Source organism: Manacus vitellinus, unplaced genomic scaffold (genome assembly GCF_001715985.3).
Source record: "Manacus vitellinus isolate BGI_N305 unplaced genomic scaffold, ASM171598v3 scaffold_45_pilon, whole genome shotgun sequence".
Lineage (NCBI taxonomy): Eukaryota > Metazoa > Chordata > Aves > Passeriformes > Pipridae > Manacus > Manacus vitellinus.
In genome coordinates, this window is record NW_021940571.1 from 618,951 (window position 1) to 635,200 (window position 16,250).

General features: G+C 50.4%; 1 protein-coding gene across 8 annotated transcripts in view; it reads left to right on the forward strand.

The window, feature by feature from the left end:
• MBNL1 (muscleblind like splicing regulator 1) overlaps window positions 1–16,250 on the forward strand; it is a 55,967-nt gene that overhangs the window by 18,135 nt on the left and 21,582 nt on the right. For all 8 annotated transcript variants that reach the window (XM_008927792.3, XM_018079206.2, XM_018079209.2 and 5 more), the window contains exons 2-3: window positions 13,282–13,452; window positions 15,405–15,605. In XM_008927792.3, the coding sequence (XP_008926040.1) occupies window positions 13,282–13,452; window positions 15,405–15,605 (372 nt within the window). The remainder of the gene's footprint in view (window positions 1–13,281; window positions 13,453–15,404; window positions 15,606–16,250) is intronic.

The window sequence follows — 16,250 nt, forward strand, 5'->3', positions numbered from 1 at the left end:
GGCTAGCTTTCTGTCAGCCTAGTCTTTATCTTTAGTGATTGTTCTTTGATTTTCACTTCAAACCAGACAGAATTAGCTTTAAAAGAAAAAATTCAAAAGAACGGGAATATTTAATTGCCAGCCAATAGAAATAGAGAGTAAATGTGTGGGACTTTGGGGTGCCCTGTGGTGGGATGTGGTGGTGCCTGGCAGGGACACGTGGCAGTGCCCTGGAGTGGGTGGCAGCAGCTTCAGGGGCTCTTGCTGGTCTGAGGGTGCCTTTGGGCGTGAGGCCCGAGTGTTGACCTTACTCGTAGGTGTGTGTGGCCAGGGTCATTAATTCCTCTGAGCTGCTGACTAAGTCATGCAGTCTCGTTGCTGTGGATCCCTTGTTTGGTTGCCGTGGCTCCTGTGTTCAGTGCTGTAAGGTGAGGCTGTGGGAAGGGTTGTAGCTGTGTGCTCGCAGCCCAGGAGGGGTGACACGTGTGTGGATCTGGGTTTCCTGCTGACCCTGGGGCAGCTGGCATTGCCCTGGGCTGGTGCATGGTGCTCACTAATTACTGCTTCATTAGAGCAGGAGCACTCACAGCAGCTCCTGCCAGCCCCGGCCCCACAGCGATAAAGTCATCACACAGTGACACTTCTCTGCTCCAGTGGGGTGTGCAGGCCAGCTGCTCCCTCGGGATTCCTGCTCCCGTTAGGAACAGTCACATTAAATCCTGCTTTGTCACGGGTGTGTCCCTGCCACCACGGGTGCCTTCCTGTGGGCTCTGGCAGTCCCTGCCCGCGGGTCCGGGGGCTGCCCTGACTGCACAGGGGCTGGACATTGATTGTGAAGGTGTTTGTAGGGAATCACTGTCCTGTCAGAAGCAGAAGCCATTGGCTTCACTGAGTTCCCTCTTGTGGAAAATAGGTGGAATTTTTTCTTAGACGTTCTTAAAGATTTCCTGACTTTTTTTTTTCAGCTTTTATTAGTTTCTAAAGTTCTTGTTGGACAGGGACAGTTCACTTGCTTTACTCAGGTGTGTTTGTGGGTTTGTTGTTTCGGTGGTGGCAGCCGTGAGATAAACACAAACCTTCATGATTCCAGCTGTGGGTCACCCCGTGCTGGTGCTGTGGGACCTCGGGGCTGCACGTGGCACCCCATGCTGCTGCTCTGAGGGACTCCATGTCCACCTTTTGTCCTCCGTGATGGATGTTGGTGGTCCATCAACCCCAACATCCTCATGTACCTCAGAGCTGAACCTCCCGTGGAAATTAATCTGCAGGCTTAGTGTTTTGTGGTGCAGTGACATCAGACTGAGGTGCCCCGGGGCTCGGTGCCCTCAGGGTGGTGTGCACCCTGCCTCCTGCAGTGCCTGTCCTGTGGGCCTGTGCCTGCTATTTCAGTCTCTCCTTTTCTTTATTACTGAGTAGATTGAATGACCTTAATTTAATGATCGTGTAAGCAAACTGTACAGAAAGGGCCAGAAGTGTTGAATTTTTGGTTGCCAGAGGCAGAACTTGCTGTCAGCTGCCAAAGGCAGCATGTCCTCAGCTGTGGCACCCTGTGCCTTGGTGGCACCCACAGGGCTCCCCTGCTGCTGTGAAAGGCTCTTGGTTTTCTGATGCCCAAGGCCTCTGTCCCAGTCCCCTGACAGCTGTCCCTGTCCCCTCCACAGCCACTGCTGTGGGTTATTGTGGCAGTGCCAGGGCTGTGTGATAATTAGGTGGAAAGGTTTGGATGTGATCAAAGCAGTATGTTTCCATCTACGGCAGTTTATGGTGATGTAAAATGTCTCCTGCACCTCTGGGGTCAGGGACCAGGAGCTGTTTGCATTCCTGAAAATCAGGTCACTTCTCCGTGCTCCTTTCAGGGATTCACGGGAGGGCCGTGCCCTGCAGGCTGTGGGTTTTCCACCAAGCCAAAGGCGCCAGGTTTATTTTGTCAGATGCCAGCCAGCTCTTCCAGAACCACACGGAGCAGCAGGGCATGTGGCTCGGCAGAGATTTTAGTGTGGCACTGATGAAAGAGAGTCGAGATCTTTTCTCATGCTGCTACTTCAAGCTTGTGATCCTTTGTGAATTCTTGGGTAAAGTTTTTAGTGCTGAGAAAGCAGCTGTTCACTTTTCCAGGAAAAAACAGCCATTGCTTCCCACAGTGCCTCTAACCCCTTTTGTACCTGTGCACAGGTGGGTCAGAGCCCCACTCGTGGTGTTCACCTGGGGAAGATTCACTGTTTGCTTCCCACATTCCAGGGAAGGTGGCATGTCAGAGCAGAGATGAATTTGAAATCATTTCTCCAGGCTTTGGTATTGATTCCCATAACAGTTCCCATTTGAGTGACTGACCTTGGTTTCAGGGAAATGTTTTATTTATCTGTAAGAAGTACAGATCCTGGCAGATTTCTTCTTTAGGAAGAAATTTCTTCTTCAGGCAGAAATTTTTTCCATGTGAGGGTGGGGAGGCCCTGGCACAGGTTGCCCAGAGAAGCTGTGGCTGCCCCATCCCTGGAAGTGTCCAAGGCTGTGTTGGACAGGACTTGGAGCAACCTGGGATAGTGGAAGGTGTCCCTGGCCATGGCAGGGGTAGAACTGAATGATCTTTTAGGTCCCTTCCAGCTCAAACTAGTCTCTAATTCTGTGATTCTATGAAATTTCCTGTTCTGTCCTTTCCCTCTCAGAGCGCTTTCTTTCACCTGTGCTCAGTTGTAAACTGAAATCCTATTTTGAAATAAGGTTTAATAAGCTTTCCATATTTCAGTCAGAATTTATCATTTAACTTGAATAAGATAATATTTTGGCAATTATTTTGCCCACTAATGATGTTAGGTAACTTTTAGTCAAATTTAGGAATAGTTTCAGTCAGTAAAATATATGCCTGACAAACGTATTCTAATTGTATTTAAAACAGCATATCAGGATGCTGTATTTGCTAAAAGCAAGGGGAAAACACAATGAAAAGAATAGCAAGAAAATAGAGAAAGGTGTAATTCTTAAACCCCGTCAATAAAACCCCCAAACATGGATATTTGGTTTTTCAGGATACGATTCCAGCAGTGATTTCCAATGTCTGGGGTGTGGGGCTGCAGTTCTCAGTAATGCTTTTAGAGCAGCCTCTCTCCCATAAAACTCCAGATATAAATACTGACAGGCACTGACCTTCAGCCTGCTGGAGGAGGCTGTGGGTGTGCTGTTGGACACAGAGAGCAGTTTATCGCCGTGACGTGTATTTCTGTGTTATTCAGCACTGCCCTCAGCCAGAGCCGCGGCTGCCAGCACTGGCAGCGCCTGCTGAGGCTCATATTGCAGTCCCTGTCCTCACCTCACCTGGGGCCTCAGCCTCTGCAGCCAAGGTGTTCATTGGGAGGGAGGTGGATCAGACACCTGCCGAGATTCAAACGTGCCAGTTGTCAAACCCAGCCCTGCGCGGGTGCCCTGGCAGGAGGTTTCAGGAGCAGTGAAACACCACCACTGCAAAAATGCACGGTGAAAGCCCTGGGTGCTGGGGGGGTAACAGTGCATCACTTCAGAGATCGCTCCTCTTTCCTGCTCTCCCTCCTGGCCCTTGCTCTGGAGCTTACCTCAGGTGCTTGTGCACGTCTGGAAGGGGTCACCTGTCCCTGGTTCCATCCAGCTGCAGGCAGGGGATGCTGGTCCTGTCGGAAGGGCCAGGTGCCCTGTGTGAGAGGGCAGGTGGGGGATGCTGTGGCCATGGGCGTCACTGGGAGCTAAAGGCAGCGTTCGGGGTGCCCGGGCTGGGGGTCCCTGGCAGTGGGTGCCCCCGGCGGGCTCGGTCCTGGGCTCTGTGCAGAAGGATTGGCACAGCGATGGTACCTTGTCCATCTCATGCTGCTTGTTTGCTTTGCCTGTCCTGTATGTTCCAGGGAAAATGTATTGTGAAGGTGCTGTATAGTGCTCTTTGTTGTGCCTGTGCTATTTGGGGAAGAGCTTTATAACTGGAGCAGCAGAGTGGCATCACTCCTGCAGGGCTGTCCCACCCCATGTCCCACCGGTGGCCAGATCCCACTCACTGCCTCAGCTACCCTCTGTTTGAGGAGGCAGCAGCAGGAGGTGGCAGTTTCTCTCTTGAAATGACAAAAGGAAGGTTTTATTTTTAAACTACAGCGATTCAGTTTAGGAATAGCAGCACTAATGGTGCACTAATGTGCATCCATGCTTGGGTGAGGACACCAGTGACCCAGCACAGGTCGCCTGCCACCACCTCCCTGCACCAGGCAGGAGAGACTGAAAATGCCAGTGTGCTGCAAAACCAAATGAAAACAGTTACATCTGGGGTATTTTACCTAGGCAGATATCTACCTTAGAACCTAGGTTAAATAACTAAGAAGACTCTGCTTGAGCCAGTGGGGCAGTGAAGCACATGCCCTGGGTGGCAGTGATGGGCATGGTGGGAACGGCCCCGCAGCCAGCCAGGGCAGGTTCCAAAACAATTTTAAACTGCATGAACTGTGTAGAAAGTGCATGATAACACACACGGTGCCCTCCTTTATATGGGATTCCCTTTTTAAATATGCCATAAATAGCATTGACCTGTTCTAGCAGCTCTACTGAACAAGGGCTTTTTGTTTGCTCCCCCAGTTTGGATGCAGCATTTGACAGTGTGCTCGTTTTCTCTCATACCACCAAATACACTGAAACAAATTATAAGCCTGAAAATATTATTCAATATTTATTATGCTTCAGCTCACCCATTAAACAGTTGCAGTGGGACCTGATGGACCCTCAGCTCACTGCTCATTCCAGTCACCCCTCGGAACTGCTGAGAGCCTGAGAGCGGTGGCGGGAGGCAGAGGGGCTGTTCCAGCTGGAGTCACTGGCAGGGATGCAGCTGTGAGCAGCAGTGAGGGTCGCTGTGATCCTGGTCCCTGCTCGGCTCGTGCTGCTCCGGCTGCTCTGCTCAGCACTGCTCCGGGACACAGGGCAAATCTCCCTGTGTTTTACTTCATCCTTCTTCTCTTAAAATGGGAGTTACTGCACGCTTGAGTAAGGATCATACGGATTACCAGGGATTGCTCTAAAAGGATTTGGTGGCACTGGAGTTCAGGGAGCAGCTGAAGTTCGTAATGCCAGTATGACCCACGTGCTGCCCCTCAGGGGTACATACTCCCTTTGTGGGGGGTCTGCTTTTCCTGTTCCACCCTGGAAAAACATAATTCCCTCGTCCTGGCTGAAGGCAGGTGGGGATGTTACCTGGGAGGAAGTCTGGTGTTGGTCTAGTGCAGTCTGCTGAGTTTGTGTGTCCTGGGAGTGTCAGTATAACTACTGATGGATTGATACATACCAAGTGTGTATACAGACGTGTGGATATGCAAATATTTGTAATAATACCATGATCAGTCCCAAATTGTATTAAATATTTTATTATAACTTTTAAACTTTTATAAATATGAATAAAAGTGTATATAAATTGAAATGGACATAAACAAATATTTGTATTTCCATAAGCTCCTGTTGCATTTGCCAATGGCTGTTAGGAAATGAAGATTCAGGTGGTTTGGGGGAGTCCCAGCAGCCACCTTACCCTGGGTCGCAGAGTGACCTGTGCAGGACAGGCGCTTGGTGACACTGCTGTGGGTGCAAAGCAAAGTGTCACAGTGTGAATGTCCCCCTCCACATCCCCATTCCCATCCCTGTCCCCTCCACATCTCTGTCCCCCTGGGCTGGTGCTGTGGATCATTCTGTGCTGCCTCAGAGGAGGAGGGACCCACATGCTGCAGGAGCAGTGGGAAGGGTTTTGCTGCTGTGCTGGAGTCTTTCTTTCTGGTTTTGGGCTGGCAGTCTACTCGCTCTGTTTGCTTTTTTCTTTTTTTCTAAATCCTGTTGGATTTCATGGCAATAGGACAGCTCCCATAGGAGTGCCATTAGCTGTGTGAGCCAAATGATCAATTAGAGGGGTTGAGGCTTTTCTGTACAATAATCACACGCAGAGATGTCATTAAGTGGTCACTTTGGTGTGTTTTGATATGAAAAGATTCACTTAGAAAAGCGAACACTGTGTGCTGCTGTTGGTGTTCCTGTGCACAGCTCAGCCCTGGAGGGGGCTGAGGGGGCTACGGGGGGGGGTGCCCTCACCTCCTTCCCCTGGTGTTTGCCACCAGCAGGCCTTCTCCTTGCACCTGGAAGTTTTCTGGGAGTATCCAAGCCCACAGCAGCTCCTTGGCAGGCTGTTGGGCTGTGAGCTGGGGGTGCCACAGGGCCCGGCAGGCACAGGTGGGCAGTCTGAGAGTGGATTCTCAGCAAGCACTGCTTGCAGCACTGGGTTTGCCCATGAACTGGGAGCTGATTATGTGTGGGAGAGGAACCCACAGTGCCACAGTGCCACAGCACCAGGGTGGCTGGCTGTGCACCAGGGTGGTGGCAGAGCTGGGCTGCAGTGACCCTCCATCGGTGGGTGTTGGGCTGGGTCTCCAAACAGGCTGTGCCTCGACCTTGTGTGGGGCCTCAGCACTTGCTGCCCTTCCTCTGGACCAGTCTGGCTTAGGGACTGCAATCTGTGTGCTTCAAGGCAGTAAAATAGGTCCTGTAACTTTTTTTTGTTTAATACTAAGAAAGTTTCTCTGAATATGTGCTTGGCAAACCAGCCATGATACAAAGTGCCTGCAAACAGTTTATTTTTAAAAAGGAAGCCATAGCTTACGGGGAGTTAAATGTTTTCCTGTAAAACACATGGGCATCAGGATAAATAGTTTTACCATTTACAGGCAATACTCGATGGTACGTCAGAGCCATCCCAGCCATCCTCCTGCTTGGGGTCTAACGCGCTGGGTCGGGAGGAATTCGTGCTCCCTAACAGAGGGAGGTGTTTGCGTGCTTGTTTTGGATCAGAAGTATTCCATGTGTTGCAGCTGCGCTGTTGAGCCTTGGCTGATGGTTCTCTGGCTGTGGCTCAGGCTGTGTGAGTCGGCTACAGGCAGAGCCCGTGGCTGAGGGAACACTGGCAGAGCGGCCTCGGCTCCGGCGGTGACCAGTTGGTACCACGGCACAGTCAGAACACTTAAAGTGTTTGAAGTGACTGTAAATTACATCAGTCGTTAATAACTGTTAAATAGTGGGGATTTGGCTCTGTTGCAGGCAGAGGAAGCTCCTGGTGCCATCGTGGGCATCCCTCTTTGCTCTCCTGCATCTCAAGCCCTGTTGCTAAGCAACAGTTTTTAATTGGATAATTAATTTGGCTCTAGGACATCCTGAGCGTCAATTTAAGAAATTTAACAAATTTAAATGGAAAGGTTGTTGCATCAGCGTGGTCAAGATGATCAGCACCCAGTGGTGTCCACACTGCTCCGAGCTCCATGCACCTCCTTGAGCTGTGCCAGCAGGGAGTGTGGCTCTGCCTGTAGTGATGGGGTCGGCACTGGGACCTGGGGGAGAGCCAAGGGTTTATTCCAGGGGCCCCAGGGAGAGCCAGGGGTTATTCCAATGATGTCTCTGCATACAGTGAGCAGCACATTCCTGCTCTCAACTCTCATCCTGTGGACTTCTATGGAGATGCTTTCATGGTGTGGTGTTGGTGGATTGATGGGAACCAAGAAGCTTTCCCGTTGTGCTTTGAGCAGCGGTTCGTGTAGAACCACGCGCGGAGCGGTGCAGCCAGTGCTCGGGGTGTCGGGTTGTGCTACCGCAGTGCTATAAAAATAGCATAAATAAACAGACCCAGCGGGCTGGCGCAGCTCGGTGTGAGACTTTCCCAGAGCAGCTGCGTTTCTGACAGCTGCCCATGCGGGTGTGTGACCCTCGGGGGCGCGAGGGCCGGGCGGGGATACCTGACCCAGCAGCACAGGAGCTCCGTGTGGAGCTGGGCAGGTTGCCCCGGCTGGCGTGGGGTCAGTGCCGGGGACAGGCAGTGAGTGGCACACACGGGCCTGCTGGGGGTGAGTGTTTGTGCTGGTTTGTGCTGCCGCAGGGGGATGACCTCAAGCAGTGACGCTGAGCTCTGTGTGCGCTCCGGCGTTTGTCAGTGACAGCAGGAACTGGGATACTCTGTCTGTACAAAATCCTCCCGTATCTCTGCTTTCACTGAACCTGATCTGATGTTTGGTGATTCTCCCCAAACCTCCAGCCTCTCATGCAGAGGATGGCCCCCATAGGAGCTGTGGACTGCATCCCAGCAGTGTGGGTGTGTGGTCCCCAGCACACTGCGAGCAGGACGGGGCACTCAGCACTGCCCAACATCGCCCAGCTGCACTGCCCTGCCACGCTGACGGGGTCGGGACCACGCATGTCCCCACAGCCATGTGCACCCCATCACAGCCCAGAACCCATCCGGGTGTTAGGGGCAATGCTGACACCAGTGACATGGTACCTTACTGCCAGCAGTGTCCCTGGACAAGTAACCCTGCTGTGGGGAACCCCAGCCCGAGGCTCAGCAGGTCCTAGAGGCAGATGTGGCTCTCTGTGGGAAAGGAGGGATCGGGTTGGGTGTCACACTGGGTGACAGCCTGCGGGGTCTTCTCTGCCTTCTGCGCCCCAAGAGGACTCTGGCTCAGGGTTTCTGAGGACAGGCCATCCTGGCTCTGGCAGTGCCCCTGTATGGGGCAGCCAGGGCTCCCTCTGGTCCCTACCCTGGCACCCCAGGTCCTGATGGGTCATGCCTGGAGGATTAATGACCTTGCAAGAGCAGTTTGATAATTAGACTTGATTTGTTGCATCACCAGGCTGTGCTTTCCAGGGAAGTTTTAGGCTGGAGCAAAGTGCACCAGGGTAGTGAGTTTGCTGCTCTTCTGCTGCATGGTAGATCTTTCTGAAAATGTGTTGGGAAATAATTATTTTGAATTTGAATTGGTTCAAAGTTTAGGTGGTTACTGAAAGCCATGGATGTTTGCAAGCTCTTAAAACAGCTTTGAAGTCAGGGACCTGCCTTTAAGGCCTCGGTGCAGACACCTGCACTGTGCCAGTGGAGTGTGCATGAGGTGGGGTTCACATGTACCCCACTACAGCAGAGGCAGAACCAGCGGCACCGTGACCGCTGCAGCGGCAGAAGGAGCTTGCTGTGTCAGAAGGGACTCCCAAGAAAGCTTTTCCTTTATTAAATATGCCATCAGGGTGTTTTCTGGAAGGAGATTACTATCAGAGAGGAAGAATTGCTGTTGTATCTCTAACATTTTGTGTGGGATGTGGAAAACGGGGTGTGCTGTGCTTTGCAGAAGGCGGGTGTTGTGGAGATGAGCCTGGTGGTGACTGCACAGAAATGGGCTCACTGTGCTCTGGTCTGACACAGTCAGGTGTAACCTCACAATCCAACTAGCTTGTCAGGATCCAAGTCTTGTAGAAATACCCTGTATTTTCAGAATGCAGAATTCTGGGGAGTGGTTTTTCCAAGGTGGGACTGCCGGGTTTCTTTTCGGTCTTGAGTTTGGCATGTTTTCCACAGTTCTGAAAGTATTCACATGAAATACCTATGCTTTGTGGGGAATAAAACCACATTGCATAGCTGGGGGATGCTTCTGGTCTGTGGGAAGGTGCCTGGGGTCACGTACATGTTCCTGCTCCCCTGAAGGCAAGGGGAAAAGTCCTCCCGAACTGAGTCCTGATCACCAGACTGTGCTGAGCCCTGCGCTGCACCTGACGGGGTGTCACAGAAGGCTAGACAGGCCACGGTCAGGCACATCCCAATCCCACAGTCCAGTGGATGGCTCTTCATTTTTAGCAATGAAAGTGAATTGTACAGAGGGGGAAATAAATTCGTGTATTAAACACCAAGAAAAAAATGGAGGGTCATAATGAGGTGAGAATATTTACTGCTGCAAGGAGAGCAGAGGCAAACGTGTGCTTGCCCCGTGTTTCAGTAGGAATTCCAAGTGCAGCAGCTGCTGCAGACACGGTGCTGTGTGGCTGTTGGAGGGGCTGGCACTGGGCTGGGCCGGGCACTCTGCCTGACTCTGCTCATCCCAGAGTGGAGCAAACATCATGTGAGAGAGCCGGGAACGCCGGGCTGGCCCTCTGCCCTCACTCTGCTTGTCTTGAGGGACCAGAGACCTGCGGGGCCTCTGCTGAGGAGTGTGCTGGGGAGCCTCAGGAGCATTTGTAGTAAGTTTTAGTCCAGCAGGACTGTGGTAAAACCTCCCCGGTGTTGTGGTGCAGCCCATCGGGACACTGCAGCTGACACTGCTGCCTCTGCATATGCTCACGGATAGGATTCCTTTTGTGATGACTGAAAGGGGGTTCAGAAAAGGTTCAGAGAGATGAAAATCTGCCTTGAACTCTGTTGACTGCAGTTACTGGGATCCAGTAACAAGGTAATTAGGAACTGCTTGCCCGCAGGGTCGAGGGGATGAATGCTGCCCGTGTTCTGGGCAGATCTGGGACAGGGGTTTGCAGCCTGTGGTTTCCAACTCCTGGGCGCTCTGTGGACCATTTGTAAAGGTCCATGGAATAAAAGTAAAACAAGGAACCCTCTTCCCAAACAGACAAGTCTGCATTTCTTTTGGGGAATTTGCTAAGATATGCAAATTTTAAAAGACTGAAGGTTAAAGGTGCCCTGGGCACCAAAGCCACATGCAAACAAAGAGGATGTAAATGTTTTGATAGTAGCTGGTGATAACAAAGCATGAGCAGTTTACCTGGGGATGTGGTATATTCTTGTAGTCTTTAACTCAGAGTAAATTGTCTTCCTTGAGAACCAGCTCCCAAGTGGATAGAAATGATGGCCTCGATGGGGAAGCAGCAGCAGGGCTCCTTGTTTCCCGGGAGCCAGAGGACATTGCATTAGATCTCGAGAATGGTTTTTTATGGCTTTTAAAGCATTTGAGTGTATGAAGTACATTAAGTGGTCGGGATGTACAACATGTACTGCCAGGCTTTGGATCCCATCCAGAGAGCTGTGGGGCAGCCTAAACCCCAGCACTGAAATGAGGACATTGAGTTTAATCTGCATTTTGGAATCAGGTTTGTTAACTGCTCCTCTCTGATTCCAGCAACACATGTTGTAGTTCCATGTTACTCGTTTAGCAGTAATTAGCTCTGATTTTTACACTGTGCTCACGTAAGATCTCATTTCCGAGGCAGCTGTTAAATGTGTCAGTCTGCCCCGTGTTACTGAGGAGTAGCAACACCTAACATGGGGTTAGTGTTGAGAGAAGAATTGATTTAAATGAAACTGTTCCAAAGTGCAGGCCTTTCCCTGCCAGTTCACACAGTGTTGAAGTGCTCTGGGGGCCTGGGGGTGCTGAAATGAGTTGGTTTAGCTGTTAAAGGAGAGAACTGGGGGTCATTTTGCCCCAAAGCACCCCTCGAGCTGAGAACTGCCTTCCCTGAGTGAAGGCTGCCGGGTGACAGCTGGGAGATGTCCCAGGCATCGTTGGGCCATCCGGCCCGGGCTGTGCTGGCCCTTGGGCAGGTCTGGCCACTGCCCCAGGGTATCAGGTGCCAGCTTTGGTCCCTGTAGCCAGGGATGGGGCCGCCCTCTGGGGCTGGGGGTGTCCAGGGAGCACCCACGGCTGGAGCAGCCAGCAGCAGATGAGCATTTCCAGGCGTGTACAGGTGTATTTACACACGTATAAACCCTGCTTCAGTTAACAGGGACTAAAACTCTCACTGCGTGAGCACTGATCCCTGTGGCCACCACTTCTGCTAATGCACTGTCGCTGTTTGTTACTGGAGTATCCAAATCCTTGTTTGCTTTAGGAAGCTCCTTTCCCCTGGAACAATATTTCCTCAGGCAGCACATGTTTTTCTCCCTATCTTATCTGCAGTACAGTTGTTGGCTTTTTGGCATTCTCTGGCCCCTGTCTTGATTGCTTTCCAACACTTGGGGATGTTATTAGGAAGATTTTCTTGCAAGTGACTTCAGTGGTACTCTCCAAGCATCACCTCTGCTGAGGACAGCACACAGTCCCCTCAATCCCAGCCCACAGGAGCCCCATCCTGGGCTCTGTCAGGGAACAGCAAAGGGCCCCCATCCGAGGGCTTGGGGGAGCCCCCCAGCTCTTGCCACAAACAAGAGCGATGTCCCCCTCCCCTGCTGCCCCACAGGGGGGTTTCTGGGTGTCAGTGCACATGATGAGGGCATGTGGACCTTCTGGTCCACCAACACCCATGCAGTCATTGTCTCCAGATCTCTCTAAGTGCTCTCCATAATTGTGGTGTGTTGCCTGAAGACAGATACAAAACTTGGCATATTTTTCTTTTATCAGATCTGTCTTCCTGTGCAGGGATCACTCAGATGGCAGCTGAATAACTATGAAAATGAGTCTTAAGAAGGTTGCAGTGCCAGAGGGGAGAGATGGACTGGGAGAGGGGCAGCAGCAAACCTGTTATCCCAGCCTTTAGGGCAGACAAAAATCATCCTACAAATTAGATTTCTGGCAGATCGTTTAACAAGGATAAATTTTAACTTTCTGAGCAAAATTGCAGCATAAGGTCAAACTGTATTGAATCAATTTTTTCCCTGATAAAAACGATTTCTTACTCAAATTAAGTCTGTCTTTTGCCTTGTCATTGTTCTTGTTTGGATTTATTTCAAAGATGAATGAGTAAAGGAAAAAAATGTAATTTAAGGAATCTGGTTGTTTGTTTGGTTTTTTTTTCAGAAAATAATTCAATTGTCCTTTTTAATTGTGGGAGTTTTTTTTTTTTTATTGTTGCCATCCCTTTAGTAAGAGTATGTGCTTGGTGTTAAAAACTTTAAAGAACAATTAGTTTGTAAAGCTTCTGAATTAATGAACTTGCATTTTCTGAAGGTTCCTGTCATGTGGCATCACAACTCCGTGCTATGAGAGAAGGGGAGGTGCAGTGGGGTCTGGGTGTGCATCGTGCACAGGGTTGTTGTTGTTTGTTTCTGGATATCAATGGTTGTCACATTGCTGAACATCCTTTCATCCTGGTTAAACTGGTGCATGAAATTTGTTGTTTACAACATCTGAATTTCGTGAAAAATTTAGAAACAAGGCAGTTCTGGTTTTCCTGTTTGGTTTACACATCACAACAAAAATGCATCCTATGGAGGAGGTTTCCCTCAAAGATGCTGCATCCCGGGTCTAGTGAAGTGCAGTGGTGCTGATTTCTCTCATGGAGCAGGAATGTGTCCCCACAGAGGAGGGACATGCTCTGCTTTCAGAACAACTCCTATTTGCTCACCTTCAGGAACGTTAAAAAGAAACAGCATGTTTCAGAGTTGTGTTGCAGAAATCCATGGCCCAGAAAAGCAGAGGAAGCAGCAGATAAAGGGACTGTGAAGTGGCTCTGGGCAGTGTGTGACAGCCCTTTCCCCTGGCCGGCAGCCTGGGCTGTGTTTGCTTTAGCCAATGACATAAGGAACAAAGATGCACCCACAGCTTCTAATCCAACTCTGTCAATTCTCTTCAGGGTCGGTGTTCGAGGGAAAACTGCAAATATCTTCACCCACCACCACACTTAAAAACGCAGCTGGAGATCAACGGCCGCAATAACCTGATCCAGCAGAAGAACATGGCCATGCTGGCCCAGCAGATGCAGCTCGCCAATGCCATGATGCCCGGAGCCCCTCTGCAGCCCGTGGTACGTGTCTGGGGCTCCCACCAGGGAGGATGGGGCCTGGGCTGAGGGCAGGCGGCACAGGCTGGCACACTGAGATCCCACAAAGGTCAGGAACGGGTGGAGAAATCAACTGCAGGGAAGTGCTGGTCTGTGTGTCTGTGCTGTGTCATTCCACCTTGCCTGAAGTAATATTGTTAAATCATTTTGTTAATCTTTGGTTAATGTAATTCATTTTTTGCAACTTATTTCTTAAAGTTTACAACGTGAGTGATCTGCGTAGGATTTTCATTTTCTTTGCAATTTCATGTGCTCTAGGAAACTCTTGGCTTTGAGAAGATGCCCACTGGATGTTTTCCCTTCACTCAGGGGAACCTTCCCAGGGAATTGCTTCCTGGAATTAGACTTTGGTTTAGGGGGAGCTGGGCTCTGCTAGACCATGAGCAGGGGAAGTGTGCATGACCTGCCTTGCACCTGTACAGCACATCACAATGTACCTGTGAGCTTCAGAATAGTGTGAAGTGGCTCTGATAACATATGCTGTTACTCTGCAGTGGTTGAAAGGCTGCAGGATATTTATATTGGTATAAAATGAACTCAATAGAAAATAAATGGGATAGTCTTTTATTTATTGTACAACGAGTGTATTGGGCTGAAATCAAACATTGATATCTCTTAAGTTACACACTAGCAGACTGGTTCGTAGTTCTATTTTTAATGTTCATTATTACCTAGCTGATAACACAGTAATGAAAAGTTCAGTTAATTAATAGTGTTTATAAGACTGCTATTTCATTTCCTGTAAACTCTGCCTGTTTGTTTTTCATTCACATGGATGAAAATCCAGAAGTGTCACAGACATTATCACCATTTACACAACTCTCAGTCTACTTTCTCCAGTAATCCCTTCATGTTTTTGTCCAGTGCTTCCAATGGCCCTTGCTTCCAAACAGATCGGTCATTTCCTCAGGAATACAAAAACATGCAGCATTCTGTGCTGTCTGCCTTAAGTTGATATGAAACAGAGAAAGAGTCATGTTAACTCTGTAGTTGTTTTTCCCTCTAAAAATTAGTTTGGAAGAAAAACCTAAATGCCTTGAGTAACTGCTTTATTTAGATAATGAAAGATAAACAGTCCTGGCTGAATTTTATTTGGCAGTTACACTGTGTGTTCGAGGGCAGGGGGGTTATTTAATCCCTGCTGCAGTCTAGCAGCTCTGTTGTTGGGTTTCACGACATTATTTGGGCTCTACACCCAATTATCTTCACACCATAGCACAGCCCACAAGGGCACCAGTCTCTTTTCTGAAAACATGCAAACAAACTAAAGAAAATTGTGTTTGCATATGCTGTCTCCCTCTGGTTTAGTGTTTTAGCCTGACTAAAGCACCTCCCTGATGCAGTGAGTGTCTGAGTATCTGCATGGCCAGCCTGTTGACTTCTGGGAAAAGAATGGATCGTGGCTGGCTGCTCTTGTTCCTGTGTGAAACCTCTGCAACTCCTGAGCCAGCTCTGGCTGCCACCAGGGTCAGAGAGGCTTTGCCTGTGCCTGAAGTTGAACGTGGCTGATGCTGTGCTGGGGCTTTCAGATGCCTTTTCCCCCAGAGCAGGCACTTGTGCCTGCTGTGGTCGTGTTCCCCCGGCAGTCCCAGACTGCCCCTGACCCCATAGAGTGTTCATTCTGGCATTGCTGGAGTGTGGATCCTGTGGGAGTTTGCTCCAGGAGCTGCCACGTGCTGTGGGTGTGCAGGGAAGCTGGAGCAGGAGAAGCAGCAAGGCTGGCAGAGATGCCCGTCCCCGTGGTCTCGCTCTTTTGTGCCATCTGCACAGACGTTCCCCATATCCCTCAAACATGACAAATACTTCTTTCCCATTAGTAGCAGAGACCTTGTTCTGCTCAAGGGGTGGCCAAAAAGGTATGGTGACAGCACGATAAGTGCAGATATTAAGTGTCTGTCCCTTGTCTCTGCCCACAGCCAATGTTTTCCGTGGCACCGAGCTTAGCCACCAACGCGTCAGCCGCCTTCAACCCCTACCTGGGGCCTGTGTCCCCTGGCCTGGTCCCTGCAGAGATCCTGCCCACGGCCCCCATGCTGGTGACAGGGAACCCCGGGGTGCCGGTTCCTGCCGCTGCCGCCGCCGCTGCCCAGAAGCTGATGAGGACAGACAGGCTGGAGGTAGGAGCCACTTGGTGTAACTTACTTTCACAAGTGTATCATGTATTATGTCTCCTAGATATGAAATATTCTTCTTGTGAAAGCAAATAATGCGGGTTTCACTTGGGCTGATAATGTGGTATCTTGGTGACGGGTGTGAACAAGGAGTGACTGAGTGATTGTACAGTAAGTTCATGCTGCTGTTCTGCTTCTGACCCTTCCTTGCAGAAAGAAATGGAAATATTCAGGAATGACCATGGCAGCAGAAAGAGTGCAATGAAACTGGGTTAAGTGTGTGCCCAGGAGGTGTTAATGTGGTGGGGGCAAAGCTTCAGCTGCCTGGGTGCAGGATGACTTTCAGCCTCTCTTGCTTTGGCTTTGGGCAGACGGTGCCCACACTCCCCCGCCGGCCTCCTGTGCCTGCTTATCATCCTCGCTACAACCCTGACGAGTGTCGGTGCTCTCGAGCTGGTGCTCTCCCTTGCTCTGAATCTTTCTTATCTGAAAGGCCTGACAGTGTTTTCGGCACCTTATCGGTGCTGCGGCAGCGTGGGCGGTGAGCCAGCGACTGCCTCCGTCTGCTGTGTGCTGGGGGCACAGCCCGTGAGCACAGCCCATGGGCACAGCCTGGGAGCACAGCACAGACCACAGCCTGGGGGTACAGCC